We start from the raw sequence: 22,377 nt of genomic DNA, 5'->3' as shown, positions 1-22,377 counted from the left end.
CAGCCACTGAGGTCTGAAATTCTTTAAAAAAGTTGAAACTGTTTTAATTAGGATTCATTATGAAGCAAGCTGGGAAAAATAGATTACAGTAAGAGATTATTTCAGCCTGTAAGATCTGCAAGATCTTTGCAAACTATGTGCATCTGTCTGTAGATTTTTTAATTAAGTGCAAAACACAAGTATCACTTCACCCACCACTGAAGTGCAGCCACTTCAGATAGAATGTGATAATTATTCAATAAAGCACAGCAATGCTACAGTGGTTTAGAACATACATTCTTATTTTCTACTCAGTATCCTGCTCTTTGTGAGCTACAGTATAAAATATGATGGCCTGTGGTATCATATCTGTGACTAATACAGTACAAGAGACACTGTCCAGAATTCAGTTTCAATCCATGATCTGATGTGATGATGGCTCCTAGATAGTAGGGTACTGTACATGCTATCTGTGCTTGTGGTAGCTAATTTGGTAATTAAATTGTTTCATCTATCATACACGTGAAATTCAGAAGTTTATTTTGGCATTTGTGGCTGACTTCTAGAGTCCTCTTCTTTGCATGTCATTTTAGAAAAGATGGATGGATAGTCAGTAAATGAGGTAATGTATGTGTTTGTCACCATCCATTTATTTAACTAAAAGCACTTGGTAACTATTTTGTCTTATAAATTCCATGAGTTTTCTTAAGACTATTTTTCTTTCCTGGTGGAGTGTGTTTCCCTGGTTGTCTATAAAAATGTATCTCTGTTGAATTGAGCTCAAAAGGTTCAATAAGGTAGATGAGGCAATGTGAAAGTATTCATCTGCCAGCAATCCTGCCTCTTGTACCTTGTCTGCATGCGTAAATAGGACTGCAGTGAAGTTTTTCCATGTGGGACCCAGAAGTTCCTGTAATGAAAAACAAATTTTAAATAGTTATTTTGTTTTGTTCCCATCTCCATCCTTGCTCACCACAGTAGATGGTGTATGTATTGACAGACCACAGTATGCATTCTCCGTTTGTGCAGTTTGAATCCCAAGAAAATGGCTATGATTCCTTGGTCTTCAAAGATGTTAATGCTACTTATAATTAAACAGGTTGTCAAGGGTCTTCTTTTTGGTGTCCATAAAGCAGATTGTATAAAGCTCTCCTACAGAATATGCACCCCACTCTATTCAAAAAAAAAAAAACTTCATTGCTTGGTCCTGCAAAAGGACACTGAACTACAGAAACAGTGATTTTTTTCTACTAATATATGAAAGCTGATTATGTAAGACATTCATACTGTAAGAAAACGTAATCTGATGCTAAGCAGTATTAAAATACAGTAGAGAACTGTTAACACAGTATAATGGACTCGGATATCTGTAAATGGAGCATTACTTGGCTGACCTCATTACTATCTTTTTTTTTTTTCCCTTGCTTATGGGAATCTGCCCATGGAATGAACATTCAGGAGCAATGAAGCTAACTAATCCAGAGTCTGATCCCCTTTTAGGTCATATAGCAGAAGCTTTCTCTTTGTTTAAAACTCTTCCAGCACAACCATGACAACATTTACAACAGTTGCCACTCCCATCTTGGGAAACAGAACCCACTGCAAACAGTTTCCTATATCCTGAGAAAGAGAAGAACAAAAGACTTCACAAAGTAAGCAATGGATCATGCTATGCAAATCTAATTTTCCTGGGAAGTGCTTATAACCTAGGGAGGGAGGGAAAGGAAGGGATAGTCCAAAATCTTGGATCAGTACAAAATACTTGAAAGTGTCAGCCAAGCTACCTCTTTTTCAAGCTGGCTTCTTTTCAATGAAGTTGGACAATTGTCTTTATGAGTTTTGGTATTTTATGTATGCAGAAAATAGGTAATATGAAATGTGATTGGAAAATTAATGGGTTTCAATACTGTGTTTGCAAAAAAAAAATACATAAATGGTATTCAGTCAGCTCCCAACCCCCTCCCACCAGCCATTCCCATGGCCGGGGCTGCCAAGATTCCCATACTCAGTACCCACACAAAAAAAGCCCTTTGCTTCCTTAACTCTTGCTAGGGTCTTATGCCGTCATTGTGCATCTACATACACAAGATGGAGCTCTGAGAAGAAGAATGAATGAAAGCTCTTGGGCCTGATGAGCAGCTTTTCCAATACACCTGGAAGTGTCCAGCAAGAACCTATGATTATAAGCAAACTAACACCAATATACAGTCAACAGCTTCTAAGGCAGTTGTCAGATGACATGGAGGAAATATTGATGTACTCTTTCTCTCTTTCAGTATATATGTGATAATCTATAGGGCAGTCTCTGCAATTTCCAGCTCTAAAACTAGACTGCAGACTATAAACCTTAGCTCAGAGGGGTTTCCTAAGTCATTTGGTAAGAAAATTTAACATAACTAAAACCAGGGGTGGTAGACTGCAAGAACAGTAATAGGTAGGAGGAGATGGGAGAAAACCATGTACCGGATCCTCTATTCCAGTTGCTTTTATATGGTGATCCAAGAACTAGGTCTGAAGTGGTCCACAGAAGATTTAAATTTTGTTCAGTCACTTTTCAGTTTAATTGTAATTTAATTAAAAGATTGAAATTTTGTTCAGTCACTTTTCAGACAATAGATTTTAAAAGGGTTCACACCTCCATTTGAAATTTTTGGGGTCAGCAAATGGAAAACAGTTTGGAAGTTACTGTTCTACTTCTTCAACCAGAACTTGTAAATGCTAACCTGGTTTGCTTTCCTTTCTCCTGGGAACTTGGACTGAAATCTAGTTTTGATGTAAGTAAGGAAGAAATTGTTAGAAGATAACTATCATCAACTTAGGCAGCTTCGAACTGTCCCAATTTTAATTTAAATCAGAGGCCCCAGATTTGGAGGTATGTCTCCCCATGTCATTTAGAGGAATGTGGTGGGCATGGTGAGGCCCAAGCTGGCCCTTATGGGAGCAGGGTGGGAGTGTCACTCTGTCCCACTCTGCAGCAGTCCACACTGCCAGCCCCAGCTCAACTTGGTCCACAGTCAAGGCTTCCACTCCCAGCCCCACCTCACCCTCAGGCTCAGTCCCCTGCTGCAGCTCTGTTGCCAGACACACCCCCTAAAGCAGCTCCAGCCCTAGTTTTGGCCCCCTTACCCGGTCTGCATATGCCCCTCCCAAGTAGGGCTACCAGCTGCAGCAGCAAACAGGAATAGAGCAGGGGTGCTGCTGTGGAAAGTTGGGGATCACTAATCTAAATGATCTACTGAAGTGAGGGGCAGGCACTCAAATATCAGACACAGGAAGGCAAAGTAACTGCATATCAGAGAAGATCATGAGCTTAGGTGGAGTCAATTATCCATTATCTATAACATTAGAGATTGTTGTGAGCTGGAGGGAGGGCAGTGGTTGAGCTAATGAGCTCTGTAAGGGGAAGGCTGCACGTGGTAAGGAAGCTGGATTGAAAGCTGATAATATGGCTGTGTTCTGGCTTTCAGTCCTTGGGAGCTGAAGATGATAGATATAAGGCAAGCAAGCTGTGTACTGCACAGTAAATTGGTAGTAAAAGACTGTGCAAATGGGCTAGTTGATAAAGCGGGTGGCTATAGCCAGAAATACCCTGTTGCAGAGACCGAAGTTTTGCCTTTGAAGTCTTTTTTTTTTTTTTTTTTTTTTAACTGTGCAGTTTTGCCAGATATGATGGCTCTATGCTATAATTATGAACTGGTTCATCATGAACAGCTAAGGAAAACACTTTACTGCCACCTCTCTTAGAGTAAACAAATACACATCTACTGTTGGCTAAAAGGAGAGCTACCAGGGATGAGGGCAAGAAATCAACTTCCTGCTGCTAAGAGGGTGTGCGCGCGGTAGGAAGGAGTGTCAGAGGTATTTGTGAACATTGCTGATGTGAACAAAGCAGCAGGAAGTCATACATCCGTAACTGCAGCTATAGCTATGGTGTAATACATGTGTGTATGGGCCTTTCCTACTTCACTAGGAATGAATCATACGGCCTTTATTATGGTAATGGAAGATAATGCTTAAGAAAAAGAAATGTGTATGGTGGCTGGTAGCCCTTGCGGAGGCTAGTCCCCTCCCCTCCCGCTTGCCTTTTCTGGTCAAGGCCCTGCTTTGACTTGCTGCTTTCAGCCACCCCTAGCTCCAGGGAGGGAGAGGGCTGAATGCTTGGCTCCCACAGGGTCAAGTTCTCAGCATTGGCTGGGACTGCAGCGGAACTCTCCGCTAGGGTTGCCAAACTTCCAAGCTTGGTTGGACATGTCCTGGAATTGACTTCCATCTCCTGGCGACTATTAAAGGACATTTAGGGGTTTTTAATAAGCCAAAGTCCTGTTGGCAGGGCACCCTCCCTGCCCTGGCTCCACACAGCTTCTGGAAACATGCAGTATGTCTGTCTCCTAATCACAGGGGTGAACAGTGGATTTCCATGCGCTGCCCCAAGCGCTGATGTTGTAGCTCCCATTGGCCAGGAACGACAGCCAATGGGAGCAGCAGAGAAGTTTCCTGCAGGAAGGAGCATTGTTTTTTGGGAGCCACCCAGGTGGGTGGGAGAGCCTTCTCTGCACCCTAAGAAGGGGCAGGGCTGGGGCGAGTCTACCCCAGACATCCCTGAGTGCTGTGTGGCGCGCACCATTTGGAGCTGCCATGGCAATTTAAAGAGCCCCAGGCCCCTTTGAATCTCTGGATCCCAGGGCAGTTACCTCCTTTGCCTTCCCCCCATGCTGGTAAGTCTGGAGCTTTCTGAGGTAAGCATCGCCCCACCAGTGTCTTCAGTCTTTGCTCCCTCCCACACCTAAACTTCCCAGAGCCTGCACCCTGTTTCCAGGACTAAAGAGTTTCCTGCATTCCAAGCTCTTGGACCCTGGCTGTACCTCAGAGGTTGCGCCCTCAGCCAGATGCCTCACCTCCCCGTGGGTCCCAACTCCCTGCCCCAGCCTGGAGTCCCCTCCTGCACCACGGACATCTCATTTCTGGCCCAACCCTCTGTCCAGTAAAAGTGAGGAAGGAAGGAGGGATGAAATAGAGGTGAGGTGTGGCTCATGTGGCTGCAGCAGAATTCTTTATCCTTATCCTGACTAGAGTGCTAATCCTGAAGCCCCTGTCCCTTTCCCCATGGTCACAACTGCCATTCTACTGCTCTCCCTTTCTGTCTGAGACCCTGCCGCTATGCACTCCTTCCATTTCCTCCCCATTCCCTGACTGGAAAAGCTCTATGACCGTCCTAGGAGGGCACTGAGCTGTGATGGGCTCCTCCAGCCCTAGGACTGTGGTGGGGTGTGGGGGAGATTGTTCAGGGGACCTCAAATTTTCTACTCTGCCACCCTACATCTTCCCACCACCAGTATGAGAGGTGGGGAAGTTTAGCTTTCTCTGGTCTCCATTGCATGCAACCTGTGTGGGGGTTCAATTGCTGGGATATGACCTCTTTATAGTCTGCTATACTTACAAAGATAAAAAAAGCCCTAGTATGTTAATGGTAAGGGGTCAGTTGCCTTTCCTTACATGTAAAATGTAAATTGCAAAGAAAATGTCCCAAATTAGTTACTTAGTGCATTTTTATAACACACTGAATGTGTTTGCACTGTGAGATGGAGGGAAATATACTTGTGCTTTGCATTTTCATGAAACTTCACTCCATCTGGGGCCGGATGTGGGTAAGCATCATTCCCATTTTGCAGGCGGGGTGAGAGTTACAGAGGTTAAGAATGTACGAATAGCAATGGTGAGTGAGACCAATGATCCATTTAGACGAGTCTCCTGTCCTTCAACAGTGGTTAGTGCTGCTTGCTTGAAAGAATGAACAGAACAGGGCTAATATTGAGTGATCCCTTTGTTGTTTTCCAGTCCCAGTTTTGGCTCCCAGAAGTTTAACGATACCCACAGCATCAGGTTGCATGTGTACCCTTGGGGGTACACTGAGGTCTTCCAGGGGGTACATCAGCTCATCTAGATATTTGGTCTAGGTGGTTTATCAATGTGTGATAATGTAGCGAGGATTGCTGTGACTTACCTGGAACTGTTTCTCATTGCTAAAAGGTTTTCATGGTCCCAGTGTCCTTTTGGGACAGTTAGTTAAAATATAAACATTATGGTTCAGAACACACACATTTTTCCAAAAGCATGCGAGCTGTCCTGCCCTGTTTGGTTGATGATATCATAACATCTGGGCTTTTAGAAATGAACAGCCAACCATTATGTCAACTGTGAACCATAGTTATAACAGAAACATGAAACAGAAGTTTCAATTCCAGTGTAGGGAGTGGGGGAGGACAGGATCCTCTCCCCCCATTTGCTTATCTCCTAACAACTTTCATCTCCTTTCCAACAGAGTTAGTCAGCCAGTAACATATGGAAACGCTGATGCAAAGAATTCTGATTCATTTCTCCATTTTCTTGCCTGTGGCCTTTATCCCAAAAGCACCTGCAAATGGTAGCTTGATTTTTCTCTACCAAGTCAGAGTAACAGTATGTATCTCTTTAGAAAGCTCATTCCTATAGTGCTCAATATAGACATCATGAAAGTGGTAATCGATGTTCCCCTTACTGGCCCACTTTCAAAGAGGCTCATTCATATCAGAAGTGTTTCCAATGGAAAAAAGTTCAAGGGGTAAGAATTTTGTCTTTCTCCATATCCCCCTCCCAGCATCCCCCCAAAGCATACACAAAACTATTTCCCCTACAAATCCAGAAAAACATAATTTTCTGTCATCTTAGGAACAGACAAGAATTTAGCATTTGTAGATCTCCACTAAAAACAAAACAAAACAAAACAGTTCTGCCTGAGCAGAAATTCCCATAGTCAAAGCAAATGCATGATAACTCTTTAACAGCTTTCTATTGTGGTCTACTTTACATTACATTAGATTTAGATTAAAACATGGAATTAGGAACCAATTTGATTCTTGCTCAAAGTCTGCCAAGGTTATCCTATGTGGGTTTGTATTTTTTTTTTTTTTTGCTGTGGCAATCACTGAGTGCCTTGTTGCTTTCATTGTTGTAAAATGGCGAGTCTTGAAGTGTGAAGACCACTGTATTGGAGTGTTAGTCTATTAATCTCAGCCCCAAATCAGCAATGGTGCTGTGAAAACCTGCTCCTAAGATTCTGATTGGCAGGCATAATAAGCAGATAGGAAAAAGTTGCATAGAGGGGCTGCAGGAAATCCTGCTGAATGACCTGTTGCAACCTTTCTGGCAAGAAACAGTAGCACCAGCTGTAGTTAGCACAGTGACACATGCATGGCAGTGCATGACAACATGAGATCCAGCAGCTGCTACATGAACCAGGATTGTAAGAGTCAGAACTCTGGGCTAAGCGTGTAGCCCCATGAACTTGTGTCATACGGTCCATAAGGAGCAGCCCAAGCTCCAGGGTAAACAGATCAGTTTAGGGACTCCAGGGCCACATGTTGCTGACCAAAAGGACTGTCACTGATAAAAAGGGTTTATTGGTGATAAAAGCTACATCTACACGTGAATGCTACATCGAAATAGCTTATTTTGATGTAGCGACATTGAAATAAGCTATTTCGATGAATAACGTCTACACGTCCTCCACGGCTGGTGCCGTCGACGTTGGGCATCACTACATCGAAGTAGGCGCTGCAGGGGAGCGTCTACACACCAAAGCGGCCCACATCGAAATAAGGGTGCCAGGAACAGCTGCAGACAGAGTCACAGGGCGGACTCAACAGCAAGCCGCTCCCTTAAAGGGCCCCTCCCAGACACAGTTGCACTAAACAGCACAAGATCCACAGAGCCGACAACTGGTTGCAGACCCTGTGCATACAGCATGGAACCCCAGCTGCAGTAGCAGCAGCCAGAAGCCCTGGGCTAAGGGCTGCTGCACACGGTGACCATAGAGCCCTGCAGGGGCTGGAGAGAGAGCGTCTCTCAACCCCTGAGCTGATGGCCGCCATGGCGGACCCCGCTATGTCGATGTTGCGGGACGCGGATCAGCTACACGTGCCCTACTTCGACGTTCAATTTCGAAGTAGGGCGCTATTCCCATCTCCTCATGAGGATAGCGACTTTGACGTCTCGCGGCCTTATGTCAATTTCAACTTCGAAATAGCGCTCGCCACATGTAGACATGGCAGGCACTATTTCGAAGTTGGCGCGGCTACTTCGAAGTAGCCAGCACGTGTAGGTGCGGCTAAAGTGTCAGAGCAACTTCTGGGTGAATTCCAGCCACCCACAAAGGCTCTGGGAAAGTTTCTACTTCAGCAAAAGGAGAGGGAGACTGAAACTCACTAGTATAATAAATGAGTATTCCCACTACAGGAAAGTTGCGCGAGGAGTGTGAACTATATTAGTCCCTGCTTAGCTTTGGACAATATTGGTATTAAAAAAGAGGTAGAGAGGATTTGAGCTAACCACCCAGTATCTGTGTGGCAATGAGCAGTGCACTTAATATCTTTGTCTGCACTTTCTTCCCCTGGTAAATGAAAATAACTTCTACCTCACTGGGCAGTTTGACTAATTTTTTTGTTGTTGTTATTTATAAAGTGCTCTGATGTGATCAGATGACCGCTATAAAAAACAATAGTACAGTAGAACCTCACAGTTGTGAACTTCTCAGGAATGGTTATTTGTAACTCCGAAATGCTCATAACTCAGAACATGAATGTTGATTCAAAGTTTACAACTGAACATTGACTTAGAACAGCTTTGAAACTTTACTGTGCAGCAGGAAAATCTGCTTTTAACTGTCTAAATTAAAATGAAATAATCACAAAATTTCCTTACCTTTTCAGATATTTTTTATAACATTCCAGTTATATTTGAAGACATTTGTTTAATACAGTACTGTACTCTATTTGTTTTTCTTTTTTCTTTTATTGCAGCGTGATTGCATACTTCTGGTTCCAATTGAGGTTTGTGGGTAACTGCTCAGGTTGTGACCTTGCTGTTTGTAACTCTGAGCTTCTACTGTCTTACTATAAGAGCAATGGCTTTGATCAAATGTTCCTCCTGTTTTATTATTATAGACACATCTACAGAGTTAACATTTACTATGTGCCATTCTTGGAAAATGCAAATGTTTAAGGGGACAGAGTAAAGGTTTTGGTGGAAAGCGTTCTAATTTTTGAAGTTTCTCTGGATTTTGTGCAATTCAAAGCGCCTTTATTCATCCTGTGTTAATGTAGTTCTTGGTACAGCTTCTAACTGTAGATGATTCAAGCAGCATTTCTGCTCAACACATCTGGGTCCTTGATAATAAACCTCAGAAGGCAATAAATGTAAATCCTATTATTGGGAAGGGGGCAAAGAAAACATTCTTAATAGGTAAACCAGACTCACAGGCCCCTTTCTGCTAAGCCCCCCTATAATTAATAACATGATTAATACTTGGCCACCTGTTCTGTTTGTCGTCTTTTATCAAATTTAATATGAAAAGTTTGCCTGCAACACAAAAATGCCCCCTGAGTTTTAGCTAGAACAAGTTTGGGCTGTGGGAGGGTTGAGGGTATAAACTGCAGCTACCTGTTTCATTTCTTCTTCAGCTGATAACTATTTGAGGGCTCTAGAAGAGTTGCTAATATGTATAGAATTTTTTACCTGGACTAGCTGAATGGTGCGATCATTTTCTTCCTCACAAAGAGGCAAGTCGGCCCTCAGGACCAAGAGCACTAGGTGGAGGCCTTCATCTCCAAAGTGCTGAGCCAGAGCTTCCTTCACTGCTTGCAGCACCTCTTCTTTGCTCAGGCTGCTGTGAGGATACCCTGGTGTGTCCAGCACGTGAACCCGCAGGGCTAGTTCATGGCCATTGCGGCGTGTGAAGCCTGGGATGCGGCAGCTGCATCCGAGACTGCAGCAGGTGGTCACGGAACTGGGGGATAGATGGCTGTCAAAGTCAAAACTGCCCAGGAGTTTATTCCCGGCAGCACTTTTGCCACTCTGGGTCCTTCCAACCAAGAGAAGATTGATGGTCATCTCATCCATGTCAGACATGTATCTGCCTTTGTCCACACACCTGTTTCAGTAAATCCAGAACAAATGCTATTAGCAGCTGTTTAGTTGGGTGAGACCTAAGCAGCATTGAGAAATAACCACTAAACCATAGGAACTGAACATTGGAGCACTTTGACTTCATCTTGGGCTGCTTGTGGAGTAAAGTGCCAACCAAAGAAGTACCTCTGGTTCATGTGAAGGAGCATTCCACTGTATCCTCTGTCCACCCTTGCCATCTACCACTAAGGAGCCCCAAGTGAGATTCATATTGTGTCAATTGCAGTTATCCCACATCATCAGACCTTTCATATCAAGAGAATGCAGAGAATCAGGAAGAGCCAGGAGGAAGCAGAGAAAAACTGAAGACAATTGACCAATGTAGGGGAGACAGTCCATCTAAGGAGAACGGGAACATTGAACTATGATTGGTTTCATGCTGTTGTGGGGTTTAATGCACTGAAGGAGGTACACCACAGAAGACAGGCCTGGGAAGGAGAACCTGTGGCCCCTGGGCTGGATCCAGCCCCTGACTTACTTGGATCTGGTCCAGGGAAAGGCTCGGGGCTTCCCCACATAGTAGAAAGGATGGCCACTGAGGCTCCAAGAGTTGTGCATGGCTGAAGTCAAGCGCTGGCTCACCCTGCTGCCAGGGAAGCCCTGTGCCTCAGCATCACTACTGTGGAGCTGGAGCGTGAGTGCTGGGGGAAGCTCTGAGTTTGTTGGGAGCCAGGTCAGTGAGTTTAGGTCTTGTTTTGTTTTATATTTTGCTTGTTGAGAACCGGGTCAGTGAGTTTTTGATTTGGATATCTTTTGCTTCTCATTTATGTGTGGCCCCTGACCAAAAAAAAAAAAAAATGGTGAAAGGTGTGTTGTGTGTGGTGTTGATCATCCCAGCAGTGCAGATGTACCTGCAGGTTTTTCAGCTGTTGTTCTGGAAGGGTCTGGTGCCATTTTGAGTTAGTGGATCGTGGTCTGTTGGGAGCTTGCTTCTGACAATGAACTTGAAGTGGTTGGGAGGAAGATGTTTTGAAGGTCAATGGGTGGGGGAGGTCAGAAAAAAATTATTTCAGCATAGAGTCCCCATCACACATCAGTTGTAGTTTGGTGATACCCTGTATAGGTTTCAATGTGGGATGATATGTGACACCAAGGAGCTTGTGGCCAGAGGCTTGTCTGCCTTCAGTATTGAAGGTTCTCTTAAGGTATTTAGATGGTCCAACCCATGATGTAATCTGTTTCTCTATGATGTGTCCTTATTTGGTGAAGATGGCTTTGACTGTGTTAAGGTGTATATCCTGGACCTTCTCCTCAGAGCATATTCGGTGGCCTCTGAGAACCTAGTTACAGATCAGTGATTTATTGATATGTGTGGGGTGGTTACTGGGTCTGTGATGGTCAGTGTGATGATTCAAGGGTTTGGTGTATATAACTGTCCATGGCCTTCCATTGTTGAAGCTAATTATGGTGTCCAGGAGGTTGACGCTGGTGTAGGTGTATTCCACAGAGTTTTTAATGAATGACGGGGCAGAGGTGGTTGAAGTTGTGTTAGCAGGCCAATTCCCTTTAAAAGGTCCCTTGAAGTATGTGTTTATTGCTTATCCTAAATTATGTGTTCCTTCTTGTATTTAGCTGGGATGCTCTGGATATGTCTACACAGCAAAGAGAACCCCATGGCTGGCACAGGCTGTCATCTTGGGTCGTGGGGCTCTTTCTTTGCTGTGTAGTTTTCTGAGCTTTCAGGGTTCCACAGCCTAGGCTCTGGCTGGAGCCCAGAAGTCTACACAGCTAGGCATCAGCCCTGCCGACTGAGCCCTACAAGCCAGAGGATATCTAGTTTCTGTGTGGACGTACCCTCTGACTACTCTTTCCAGACCTGAGGTAGATCACTGTGTAAGCTGGAAAGCTTGTCTCTCTTTCACCAACAGAAGCTGGTCCAGTAAAATATATGAACTTAACTACCTTGCCTCTGTAATATCTAGGCACCAACACTACTACAACAACACTGCATGATACCTTTTAGATTTATATAGCACCAATCACTATAGGACCCAGGAAAGGGGAAGAGACGGTTGATGACGTTGGTAGAAAGGACAGACAACTAATTAGTTATTTTCAATGTATACCTACACAAATATAACAGCTATAAAGAAAGCACCTGTTTATGCTGCCTATTTATTTAATATAATGTGCTATCTTAAGTGTCTTTACAACCTGGATCCAGACTTTGCCCACTGATTCTTTAAAAGGACTTACATACATGTTATAGTTAAAAATAATGATGGGGCATGACAAAAAAGAGTGCCTGTATTTGGAATTCTATGTTGGCCTAGGTAGCCAGTGATAGCAGAAACTTCAGGAGCATTTTTAAAGGACCATGGTTAATATTTTGTGTACGAAATCCTAGAATTGATATACAGTAAGTATTTTTAAGAATCCCAGCCAACACTTCATAGTCACTAGTTAGGCTCTGTTGCACCTATTCAAGATGTTGTTTTAACTAGCCCTCATGTTACAGGAGACGTTAGATCTTACATGCAACGATAGTGCTTAATGAGCTCATGAAGGGTGAATCTATCATTTTATTATTAAAGTACAAAAAATAAATGAACTTTCAAAGACACAAAACTGAAGGGGAAATATCTGTCTAACAATCTCTGTGCGAAAAACTAGGAAACCAGACACTTCATTAATTTCACAGACAATGAACAATGAAAACTGGGATACTTCAATTAATAATCTCCCCTCACCCCTTTCAGATTCATTAAACCATTTTAGGAAAATGTTTACTTTTAAACACCAAGTGCTGTGCCTATTACCTGAGACCGTTTGTCAAAATGAGCTGGATTTTTCAGAAAAGCCAAGCATCCCCCACACCAGCTGAAGTCAAAGGAAGCTTCACAGGCTCAGAACCTTGAAAATCAAACACAGGAATGCAGATCAGCATAGGAAAATCACAGTACGTTGGCTAAATAGTCATGTTTCTTTACAGTATTAAGTATTGCCTTTTTATCACTAATTTTTGCTGATTTTTCTCTATTTGCAAGTTCTGAAATTCATACCTTATCAGTTTCAGTATTTCACTTACCTCACTTTCTTTCAAGTATTTCTCTACTGAGACTTCATTCAAAATGTGTGTGCTTTTTTCACCATGAACTTTGAAACCAATGACGTCAGTGTACCACACGGCGACTGATACGCATAATTTATCTAATGTATCTAGTTAATCTATCACTGAGAGATCCTCATTTATACCTGATAAGTCTGTCCAATAATCAGCATCACCTGCTAACGTCCTTTTAGTCACCTGCAGTATGGAGTTCTGTTTTCTCTATGGACCAGTTTTATAAATAATATCTTTATTTGTACCAATTCTTTGAACCAGAGCCACTGTTTGGGTAGTAGTGAGGAGGGTTTTAAAGATAATTTCACCTGCCCATATTTTTAAACCATGTATAATAAAATGCCCAGGATGTGTGTGCACAAAGCAAATGTATTATGATGAACTTTCATTTCACAGTACTTACCAATATTTCCCAGCATAATTTAAAATGAATGACCTGAAACCTATTTATTAATGTAATCTATAAATATGAGCTGAGATGGTTTCACAGCCCCCAAGACTAAGGTCCAGATTCTCAGATATTTAGCCATCAAACACACTAAAATCAATGTAAGTTAAGCATCTAAAATATGTTTGAGCATCTGAATGTAAAAAGGTACATTTATACAGAACAGTCATAGTATGGAAAGCTCCATACCAAACTTCCCCATCCTGCTAATATGCTCCATCTTTGCTATTGAGAGACCATTGCTCGGAGTGAAAAAGTTGTGCAGTCTCCACTAAGCTTGGTTCATGAGAATACAGCATTGTTAAAACCAAACCCTAGACTTAATTTGGCCTCAACCCCAATCTAACTGTAACAATGGATATCTGAACTGCACACTCAGACCACTTCTGTACTTAAAATCAGTTTTGCATGTTGGCTGTAGCTCAAGTAGCAAACTTCTAGTAGCTTTTGCCATCTCAGCCCATATTGTGGTAACAGTACGTCAGGGCTATTGTGATGACTGGGCCAGTTAGAAGGTGTTAGTACTATGTCTACAGCTGGGACATTCAACTGACTCATTGGAGCAGGTGCAGCTTGCTACCTCCAGGGTGGGCATAGTAGGTATAAATGTGTCCTCCTTGTTGGGCGGCGGGGGAGAACCTGCAGGGATAGAAAATCAGGGACATAATTAAAGCTGTGATTAATGTTACTGCTTCAATTTACTACAGCTATTTCTGCACTACACAGTTAAGCTGATGTAAGTTACGCTGGTAACCTTCTGCTGCAGTACTTACAAACTGTTTGTGCACATCCACACAATGCTTCTTGTGATAATAGAGCATGTCCAGAGTTGATGCTCTTGCATCAACAGACAAAACAGTGCACATTGGGATACTCACCTCATTGTGCAACTCACCAACATCTGCCACTGGGTGCCCTGGGAAGGGATCAAAGTGCATCATGGGGCAGGTTCAGCATCCCATGCTATCATTTTATTTGTCCTTTCATTCCATGGGCTTTCTACTATCTTTCATTCCAGTTTTTAAACTGTGCCCGTAAACTGTGCTTTCTTCATTTCTGTCTGAAAGCATGGATCCTGTGCTGCTCTCCAATCGTGCGATAAACGTTATGAGAATATCTCAGCTGATCTGGCAGCACTTCATGAGCTGTGGATCTGAGGATGACACCATGGGATTGTCATCCTGCTGTGTGCCCTGGAAAGAAAGAATTCGAGGTTGCTGCTGGCATTCACATTAAATTGCTGATACTAGACTTGAGAAAAAAGCACTGACTGGTGTACATATGGGATGACAAGCAGTAACCGCAGAACTTTGGGGTGTACAAAGCCACCCTGGAAGTAGCAAGCTGCACCTGCTTCAATAAGTCAATTGAATGTCCCAGCTTTAGAGAGAGTACTAACACCTTATAACTGGACCTGTCATCAGAATAGCCCTGACCCACTACCCCAGAGTTGTTTTTGGTGCTCGCTTCTGCCCTCCAGCACAAGGACACCAAAACAAGACCTGCCCCTTGCTGGCAACATGAGTGGCAATTGGTTTGTGGAAGCTGGTGACTCCAGACTGCATTGCAAATAACTGCCTCACATCCACGTGGTTTTATTGTGTAGCGTAGTAGGAGAGTTAAATCAGCAAGAAGAACTTTGCAGTGACTACACCTCCATTGTTTCCACAGCTATGTAATGTGGGCATGGCCTGATAAAGCTAAGCCACAAGACCAGGACGAGTTTGTGCACTAATAGAGGACCTGGGCTCTCCTTCAGGGTGAGAACTCAATCTATTTGTCATCCTCTTGCTGAAAATACTAAGCAGCAGTGTTGAAGTAAAAGAAACACCACTGAATTATATCTAAAAATGTAACTACTATTCTCCCCACAAAAAGGCATTTCTTTAGAATATGTCTCCTAACGCCCACTGAAGTGGGAGACACATGAAAGATCTTATTACTGCAGGGGCAGAGCAATTTAGAATAATTTCTTCTTGGGGTATATGACAGGGAAAACATGAAATTGATTTACATGGGGGAGGAACACATGGACACACACTCAGAATCCTTAACTATGTGGCAAGAATCTTCCCCAAGGTGGCAGCATCAGCCTGTTCCACAGGTACTGTGAAAGTGCACGGTCTTCCTTTCCTCCAAAGATCCTCACTGAAATATCAGATGCAAGGGAGCAAAAATGCGCTAAAACTCAGGATAATTGTTACAGGAGTTTTCAAATTGCTGATGAAATAAAAGTACCCCACAAGTAAGCCTCTCTCATTCATTCCCCCGTCATAATAACAATTTGTAAATGTTTACACAGACTGAAAGAAAATACAGTATTTTACTAAACTTTGAACGGCACAATGCAAAATAAATCTTTGTTTCAAAGATAACAGTTGCAAAGCAGGAAGAATACAGATGGTGGATCTCAAACACCCCTATACCATGCTACAGATCTCTGTTCTAAATAGCTATTTAGTTGTTAGAACTGAAGTGGAGCTTCAGAGCTAAGATGCCCAAGAAGACTGTTATGCTCACAGCACAAATTTTATGGCGCTTTTCACTGAGTAACAAAGATGTTTCTTGTTTTGCAGGGTGCTCAGTACTGTAGACTATCAGTTGGGTAAAGGATGGTTTAGTTTTGTGTTTTGAAACTTGTTGGGTTCATAGAGCTCTGAATGGTTGAGCTGTTCTGTTTATTATTATTGCAGAAAGTCAGACTGGGATAAGCTAGGAAATATCTGTACTGTATTTTCTTTAATTTGCTGTATGCCTCTGAGTGTGATATGAGTGGCATGGAGTTGCACCAAAAAGGGGCGATAAAAGAACCATGCAGGAAAAGTAAAACAATGGCCTAGATAAGCCATCCAATTAAAAACTCAAATTTAATAGCCATATCGAGATCCATGAAAAGGTGATTTTTGGCCCCACCCTATAAGGCAAAGCTGTTTTGCAAAGATAGAAAAAGCATTGCTGCAAGCAGGACTAGTTGCTTATCTTAGCCAGAGATGAGGTTTAGCTGGGCTGAAGTGGTTAAGAATGATGAAAGTGTAAATCCCATGCATATGGCCCCATTGTTTTTACTTTTTACTCTGTGCTTTGTAGCATGGAGGGTGGAGGATAAATACATCATGCATTGTTTTCAAGCTGTTTTTGAGTCACTTTCATCACCTCACAGGTCCCTGAGGAGAAAGGACTTATAGGTACTCAACGCAGTTGTCAGGTTAACATGTTTAGGAAATGGAAGGCTGTGGCTAAGAGATCCACAATCAGGACAGCTAGATCAGATGGTTCCACCCAGAGTGAGATGCAGGGAGCCAGGCCTGACACCTATAAGGTACCTTCCAGAGGAACTGAAAATGTGAACAGCACACTTTGCCTTTACCCGTGATTGGTCCTAAGGAAGTGAAGTCACAAATCCCACTGATAAAATCATTGGGATTTGGGTGCCTGACCCCTTTGGGCTCATAGTACTAACTTACCCGATTTACAACATCTCTTAGATTATGTTGTATCAGCTGTTTAATTGTTCTTGTTTCATCTGGTCAGTTTGCAAGTAACTTAATAGTGTGCAATGAAATTTTTAAAATAAACTAGATATTCCATATTTTTGTAACCTACTGTCTCTCCAGATGGGATGTGTCTTCCACTACTCTTTTACTTCCAGTTCCCACGCATTCCCATCCTTTACAACTCCATTCCACATATGCTCTCTCATTATCCTAAGATAATGCCACAATAAATAATTTAAGATGTGAATTGGTGAACTCTTACTTACGAGAAACCAAGTGAGGCCATTTGATGGATTGCCACAGACAGCTGTAGGCTCCCACCCTTCCCTGAAATCATGAGAAACCCAGGAAGCTGTACAATGTCCTGTATAAATAGAGTGGAGTCCAAGTACTCAGTCTAGAAAGAATTATAGATTCAATTTTGTTACACAAGAAGAAATGTGTAATCTCTGAGAAGATCCAGGCAAGTCTCAGTTTACTGTGTAAGGTATAAAACAGGCTATTGCTACTCCCCATGTTAGAGTACCATATTATAATTGAATTATATTCCTCACCTTAGTTCTGTACCAATGTGAAAAGAAACAAATTAAATATACCAACCATGAATTGCAGCAGAATATTGTTTTCTTCTAACTTTAGTCACATTTGCCAACTATCAGAGGGGTAGCTGTGTTAGTCTGGATTTGCAAGAGCAACGGGGGGTCCTGTGGCCCCTTACAGACTAACAGAAATGCATGAGTATTTGCCAACTGTGGGTGATGAACCACAGCATTAGAAATCTCTGACATGGTCCTGAACATAGGTTTTGTGTGTGTGTGAGAGAGATAGTAAGAGAGAGAGAGAGAAATGGAAAGGAACTACTGATTTAACATCCAGAGGTGAAAATAAGTGGGTGTGCCCTGGGGGCAGCTCCAGCAAGAGCAGGCTGAGCTGTGGCAAAAGCCAGCAGGGAACTATTTAAAGAGCTGGCAGGAATCCAGGTTGCAATAGGTCAGTATCCATAAGAAATTTTATGTTTCTTTCACCCATGACTACAACCCTAAAAAAATCTTATCCCTCATAATATTCCACAACCCTTTACAATTTGGTAAGTGTGATTCTGTTGGGGGAGGATGGCTGCTGGAACTCCCTTAACCTGGGTCTACACTCAAAGTGGAAGATAAAATGCTTTGGTCAATGTCAACCCCAGAATTTCTTGCGAGCTGGCAAGGATTAAGGAATGCCAACAGGAGGAGCACTCCCATCAGCATTCTGCAGTGAGGACAGGGATGAATGTTGATGGCTGCTAAATTGATTTTTGGTATGCAATTTGCATACCTAAAATTGCATGGCAGCTGTCAATATTCAAGGTAAGGGTAGACCCACCCTTAGTCTTGGGAAAGTGCCATGTCAAAACACTGTGTAGATCAAACTGCCCAGCCTTTTGCAGCAAAAGTGCTCAGTAGCTGGATCTAGGTTTAGAGAAGATGTGTGGTGAGAAGAGGCACGTTGAAGAGATGCCTCAGGATTGGATGGGGATGGAGAAGAAGGTGAGAGAGGAAGAGAAAACATGGCTACTTCTCTTCCATGGCTACACTGCAGCTAACTTCTGATTCCCTGCCTGGTATCCATTGAGCAGAATATTTTAGTAGTGTGTGAATTGGAGTTACCTTCACCCGCTTCCCATGTTATTTGTTCCCTTCAAATCTGCATCTTACAAGAGGTTATTGCATGTGGTTAGTGGGCAGGTTCGATCATGGAATTACTCTTTTGCCTGCTTGTCATGTACAACATGCTCCATGCTGCCTTGCCTTCTGTGTTAGCAAATGTGACACAGTACATTAAAAATAGCAATGTGGACATTGTGGAACAGACAGTGGCTTGGATTAGTCAGCCAAGTCCTAGACCACCTAGCACTGGGCCTGATCCTGGGGGCCTAGTTTGAGCCACTGCTCATATCACTACTGTCCCACACTATTTTTAGTGCATGAGCTCAAAGCAGAGTCAGTGTGTGTCTGTATACCTGGGGTAGAAATCATACCTCCATGTTACAGTGTAGACATACAAATAGTGACCACTGGACTATACTCCTTCCCCCACCCCTTTGCAATGGATAGGTTCCAATTCTGATGTAACCAAAGTCTGGCATGACCCAATGGCTGGGACATGCTGATGTGAGTTAGCTCCCTGCTACTAAAATATTACTCTCCTGTCAAGGACTGAATTATGTGGCAGGAATGCCAGAATTATTCAGCATGCACCCTCAATACTCTTGGTGCAGTCCAACCCAGTCAGTATGGTATCCTTTTTTATTTAGTGATGTCAGTAGTAAATTCAATTTTAACATCCTTGCATATCTGTAAGTAATGCATGCTATGTTTTTAATATGTAAGTAGACTGTGGAGTGAGCAGTGCACTCGTAAAGCTAGCTGCAGACTCAAGTTGCCTGCAAACCAGTTGCATTGGTTTACATTTAGTTCACATTTTGACTGCTTCCTTGAAGACTTCATGAACTAGATACTTACGTTTTTAAAACACAGATGCAGTAGAATAATGGTTCAGTAAATTTAAAAAGGGACTAATTCATGCAATTATATAACTGCATTCATATGGCTCCAAATGCAACAGTTGTGGAATTCCAGTGGGTTGCCTTTTGCACAGAGCTATTTCTAATGTACTCATTTGTCTAGATACGTCCAGTTCAATCTTAAATGCCTCCTGAAATGGGCTTCCATAACTTCTAGTGCAAGCCATCTTGAAAGCCTGTCACTGTTTTTCCTGTCATTTACTCTCTGGATTTTCAGGCAAGACACTTAGCAATTAAATCCTGTGTGCTCAGCATGGAAGCTGCAGTATGCATTTCATTTGTAAAGTGTTTTGTTTGAGGATGCAAATAGTTATATGAATGTAAAATGTTACTACATCATACTCCTCTTCGCTGAGATATATAAACTTTAGGGTTGCCACTTTATTTGGATTTCTCCTACAACACTTTGGTCTAATGCCCATGAATGTTTTTTTTCCAGTGAAGGACTGCAGTACCATAAACCCTCCCTGCCATGCATGTTCCCACCAGTGCTTGGCTAAGGATTCAGGTCATTCAGCCTCTTGACACAAAAGCAATTGCACCCACAGGTTTCTTGTGCTGTAGCTGGTGCCAAAAATAGTTAAATGGTATTTAACCAAATCTTAATCATATCTGAAATTCTAAGCTCTGGTCTTTTTAATATAAAAGTTGCCAACTCATGATTGAAGGCTCTGTTTCCCATAGCGCAAAATACCCAGTAGTATGTCAGTTGGAGCCACCTTCACTTGCTTTTCACGTTATTCGTTCCCTTCAAATCTGCATTAAAAGAAAATTTTGCATGAGGTTTGGGTGGGCAGGTTGGATTTTAGGACCACCCTTTTTACCTGCTCATCATACATGGTCTGTTCCAGGCAGCCATTACTGCTCTGCACTGAGGAATGCTAACATATACGGCTAACAATTTGGAGAAGCTGAAATTAAGGCTATAAATATCTATAAGTAACTTAAAGGAGAAAATAACATAATAGCACACTTTGGCTTTACTAAAGCTGTGCCTTTTAAAAACTAAACAAACATTGGAACGTAGAGAAATGCAGATTTAAAAACAACCCGGATCATCTTATGATCACATTCATTGAGTAACTGTATCAAAGAGTCTGTAGCTTCAAGAACAACAAGAAGTCATGTGGTACCTTATAGACTAACAGATATTTTGGAGCATAAGCTTTTGTGGGCAAAGACCCGCTTCATCAGATGCATGAGTGGGGGGGTGGCCTGAGTGCGGGTGGGTGGTTAGCATGCCAGCAGTTTGCTTGACCGTGGCTCATCTACACAGCGGTTCTTTTCAAAAGGACCCTGCCAACATCAAGATCCCCTTATTCCTATCAGCTGATACCAATAAGAAGCACTAAACTATATGGCTAATTCTACACTGGCCCCTCCCTTTCGAAAGGGGCATGCAAATGTAGTTGATCGAAAATGTGTCTCACCCTTTTGAAAGGGCAGATTGGAACTGCCATCCTCTACTTGTGTGTGGGTGCTGTATTTCAAAAGGTGATCTTTTGATTCATCATTTTTGAAAGGGCGCCTTTTGAAATCGTGCTCTAGAGTGGACTTAACTTGTGTGTTTAATCAACTGTGTAGGCTGTGTCTACACAGGCACAAATCTTCGAAATTTCAAAGATTACTAATGAGGTGCTGAATTGAATATTCAGTGCTTCATTAGCATTAGGATGCTTCTGGCCGCATGGCTACATGGGAGTCCTTTTCAAAAGGACCCGCACCTTTATGAAATCCCCTTATTCCGATCAGTGAGTGCCTCATTCAATTCAGTGCCTCATTAGTAATCTTCGAAATATGGCTATTTCGAAGATTTGTGCCTGTGTAGACATAGCCTGTATGGAGTTCCACTCAGGTATATCTATGCAAATTGGCACCAAATTAATATCTATATTGTTCATAATGGACAAGGAAACTATTTAGCTTGACTCTCAGATTCCAGGTTGAATTTACAGTACTGACAGTGAACTAAAACATGTTTTCTTGTAAGCTGAAAAGTTGGTCTAGAATCATTGTGAGAGAACACATGCAAGTCTAGGATGCCATTTTTAGAGCGACTTTTCAGTGCAGAAGTCAAAATCTTAATTTCTCTACCTTTAGGTATATGTAAGCTTACAAAACTCTAAAGCATTCCCCTTAAATCATACAAGTATACAGTTTTGGCCAAGCTTTTTTTAAGGTTCAGGCATTTATCTCTGAACATACATTATTAATTTGTCCTTTCTACCTCTTACACACATGGAGGGATTCTTCAATGGCAAAATCATTGGATTTGTGCAGGTTGTATTTTATAGCGACAAAGGGAAAACAAACTAGTATATTAGTTGTAAACTCTGACATTTGCTTGATAATTCCTAGAGTTTTTAGACATATCAAACTTGAAACAGGTAGTTGACATTTTTTCAGTATATTTTGCAGTTCCAGGTCATTGTCTAGTTCTCATATGACATACGCTATAGAAAATATTTCACAAACTAAAGTGTTTTTCTTTGGCAGTATAGTTTAGAATGTTTTCTTCAAAACTGTAACTGGGATATTAAAATTCTGAGTAATACATATAAATTGGAGGAAATAGTTAAGTGATCCAAATGCAAGGTCTGAACATATTACATGACTCTTTGGAATCATAGGTTCAACTCCCAGCATATTCAGCCCAGTTCAATTCTTCATCCTTCTGAGGTAGATAAATTGAGTACCAAGGGTTTTGTTTGGGTGGGGGTGGGGGTGGGGGTGGAGGTGGAGGTGGAGGTGGGGGGAGGAAAGAAGTATATTTAAAATTAGACTTTAAAAAATGGTTTCCTTTCTCTTTTGTGCTCATTAAAAATAG

The 22,377-nt window shown here is 42.2% G+C and overlaps 1 protein-coding gene across 2 annotated transcripts; it reads right to left on the bottom strand.

The window, feature by feature from the left end:
• Positions 1 to 176: 176 nt before the first annotated feature.
• Positions 177 to 9,921, bottom strand: GIMD1 (GIMAP family P-loop NTPase domain containing 1). Of its 2 annotated transcripts, none has more exons than XM_074993474.1 (2): positions 9,529 to 9,921; positions 177 to 889 (listed from the first exon to the last, which is right to left on the bottom strand). In XM_074993474.1, the coding sequence occupies exons 1-2, from the start codon at positions 9,919 to 9,921 to the stop codon at positions 629 to 631; spliced, it is 654 nt and encodes a 217-aa protein (XP_074849575.1). In that variant the 3' UTR covers positions 177 to 628. The 2 variants fall into 2 exon arrangements, 1 of the variants encoding a protein (XP_074849575.1); XR_012645451.1 differs by lacking the exon at positions 177 to 889 and adding an exon at positions 5,409 to 9,216 and having other exon boundaries at positions 9,529 to 9,654.
• Positions 9,922 to 22,377: the final 12,456 nt, after the last annotated feature.

Source organism: Carettochelys insculpta, chromosome 4 (assembly GCF_033958435.1).
Source record: "Carettochelys insculpta isolate YL-2023 chromosome 4, ASM3395843v1, whole genome shotgun sequence".
In the NCBI taxonomy this organism is placed as follows: Eukaryota; Metazoa; Chordata; order Testudines; family Carettochelyidae; genus Carettochelys; species Carettochelys insculpta.
Note: the sequence above shows the minus strand (reverse complement) of the source record. Positions and strands in the feature narration are given on the sequence as shown.

Bases quoted from the DNA above. Each gene is read 5' to 3' on its own strand.
- GIMD1 (XM_074993474.1), bottom strand. From the start codon at position 9,921: ATGTCTGACATGGATGAGATGACCATCAATCTTCTCTTGGTTGGAAGG. The intron at 890-9,528 runs GTAAAAAATTCT...TTTTCATTACAG, and splicing joins GCACCATTCAGCTAGTCCAG to GAACTTCTGGGTCCCACATG.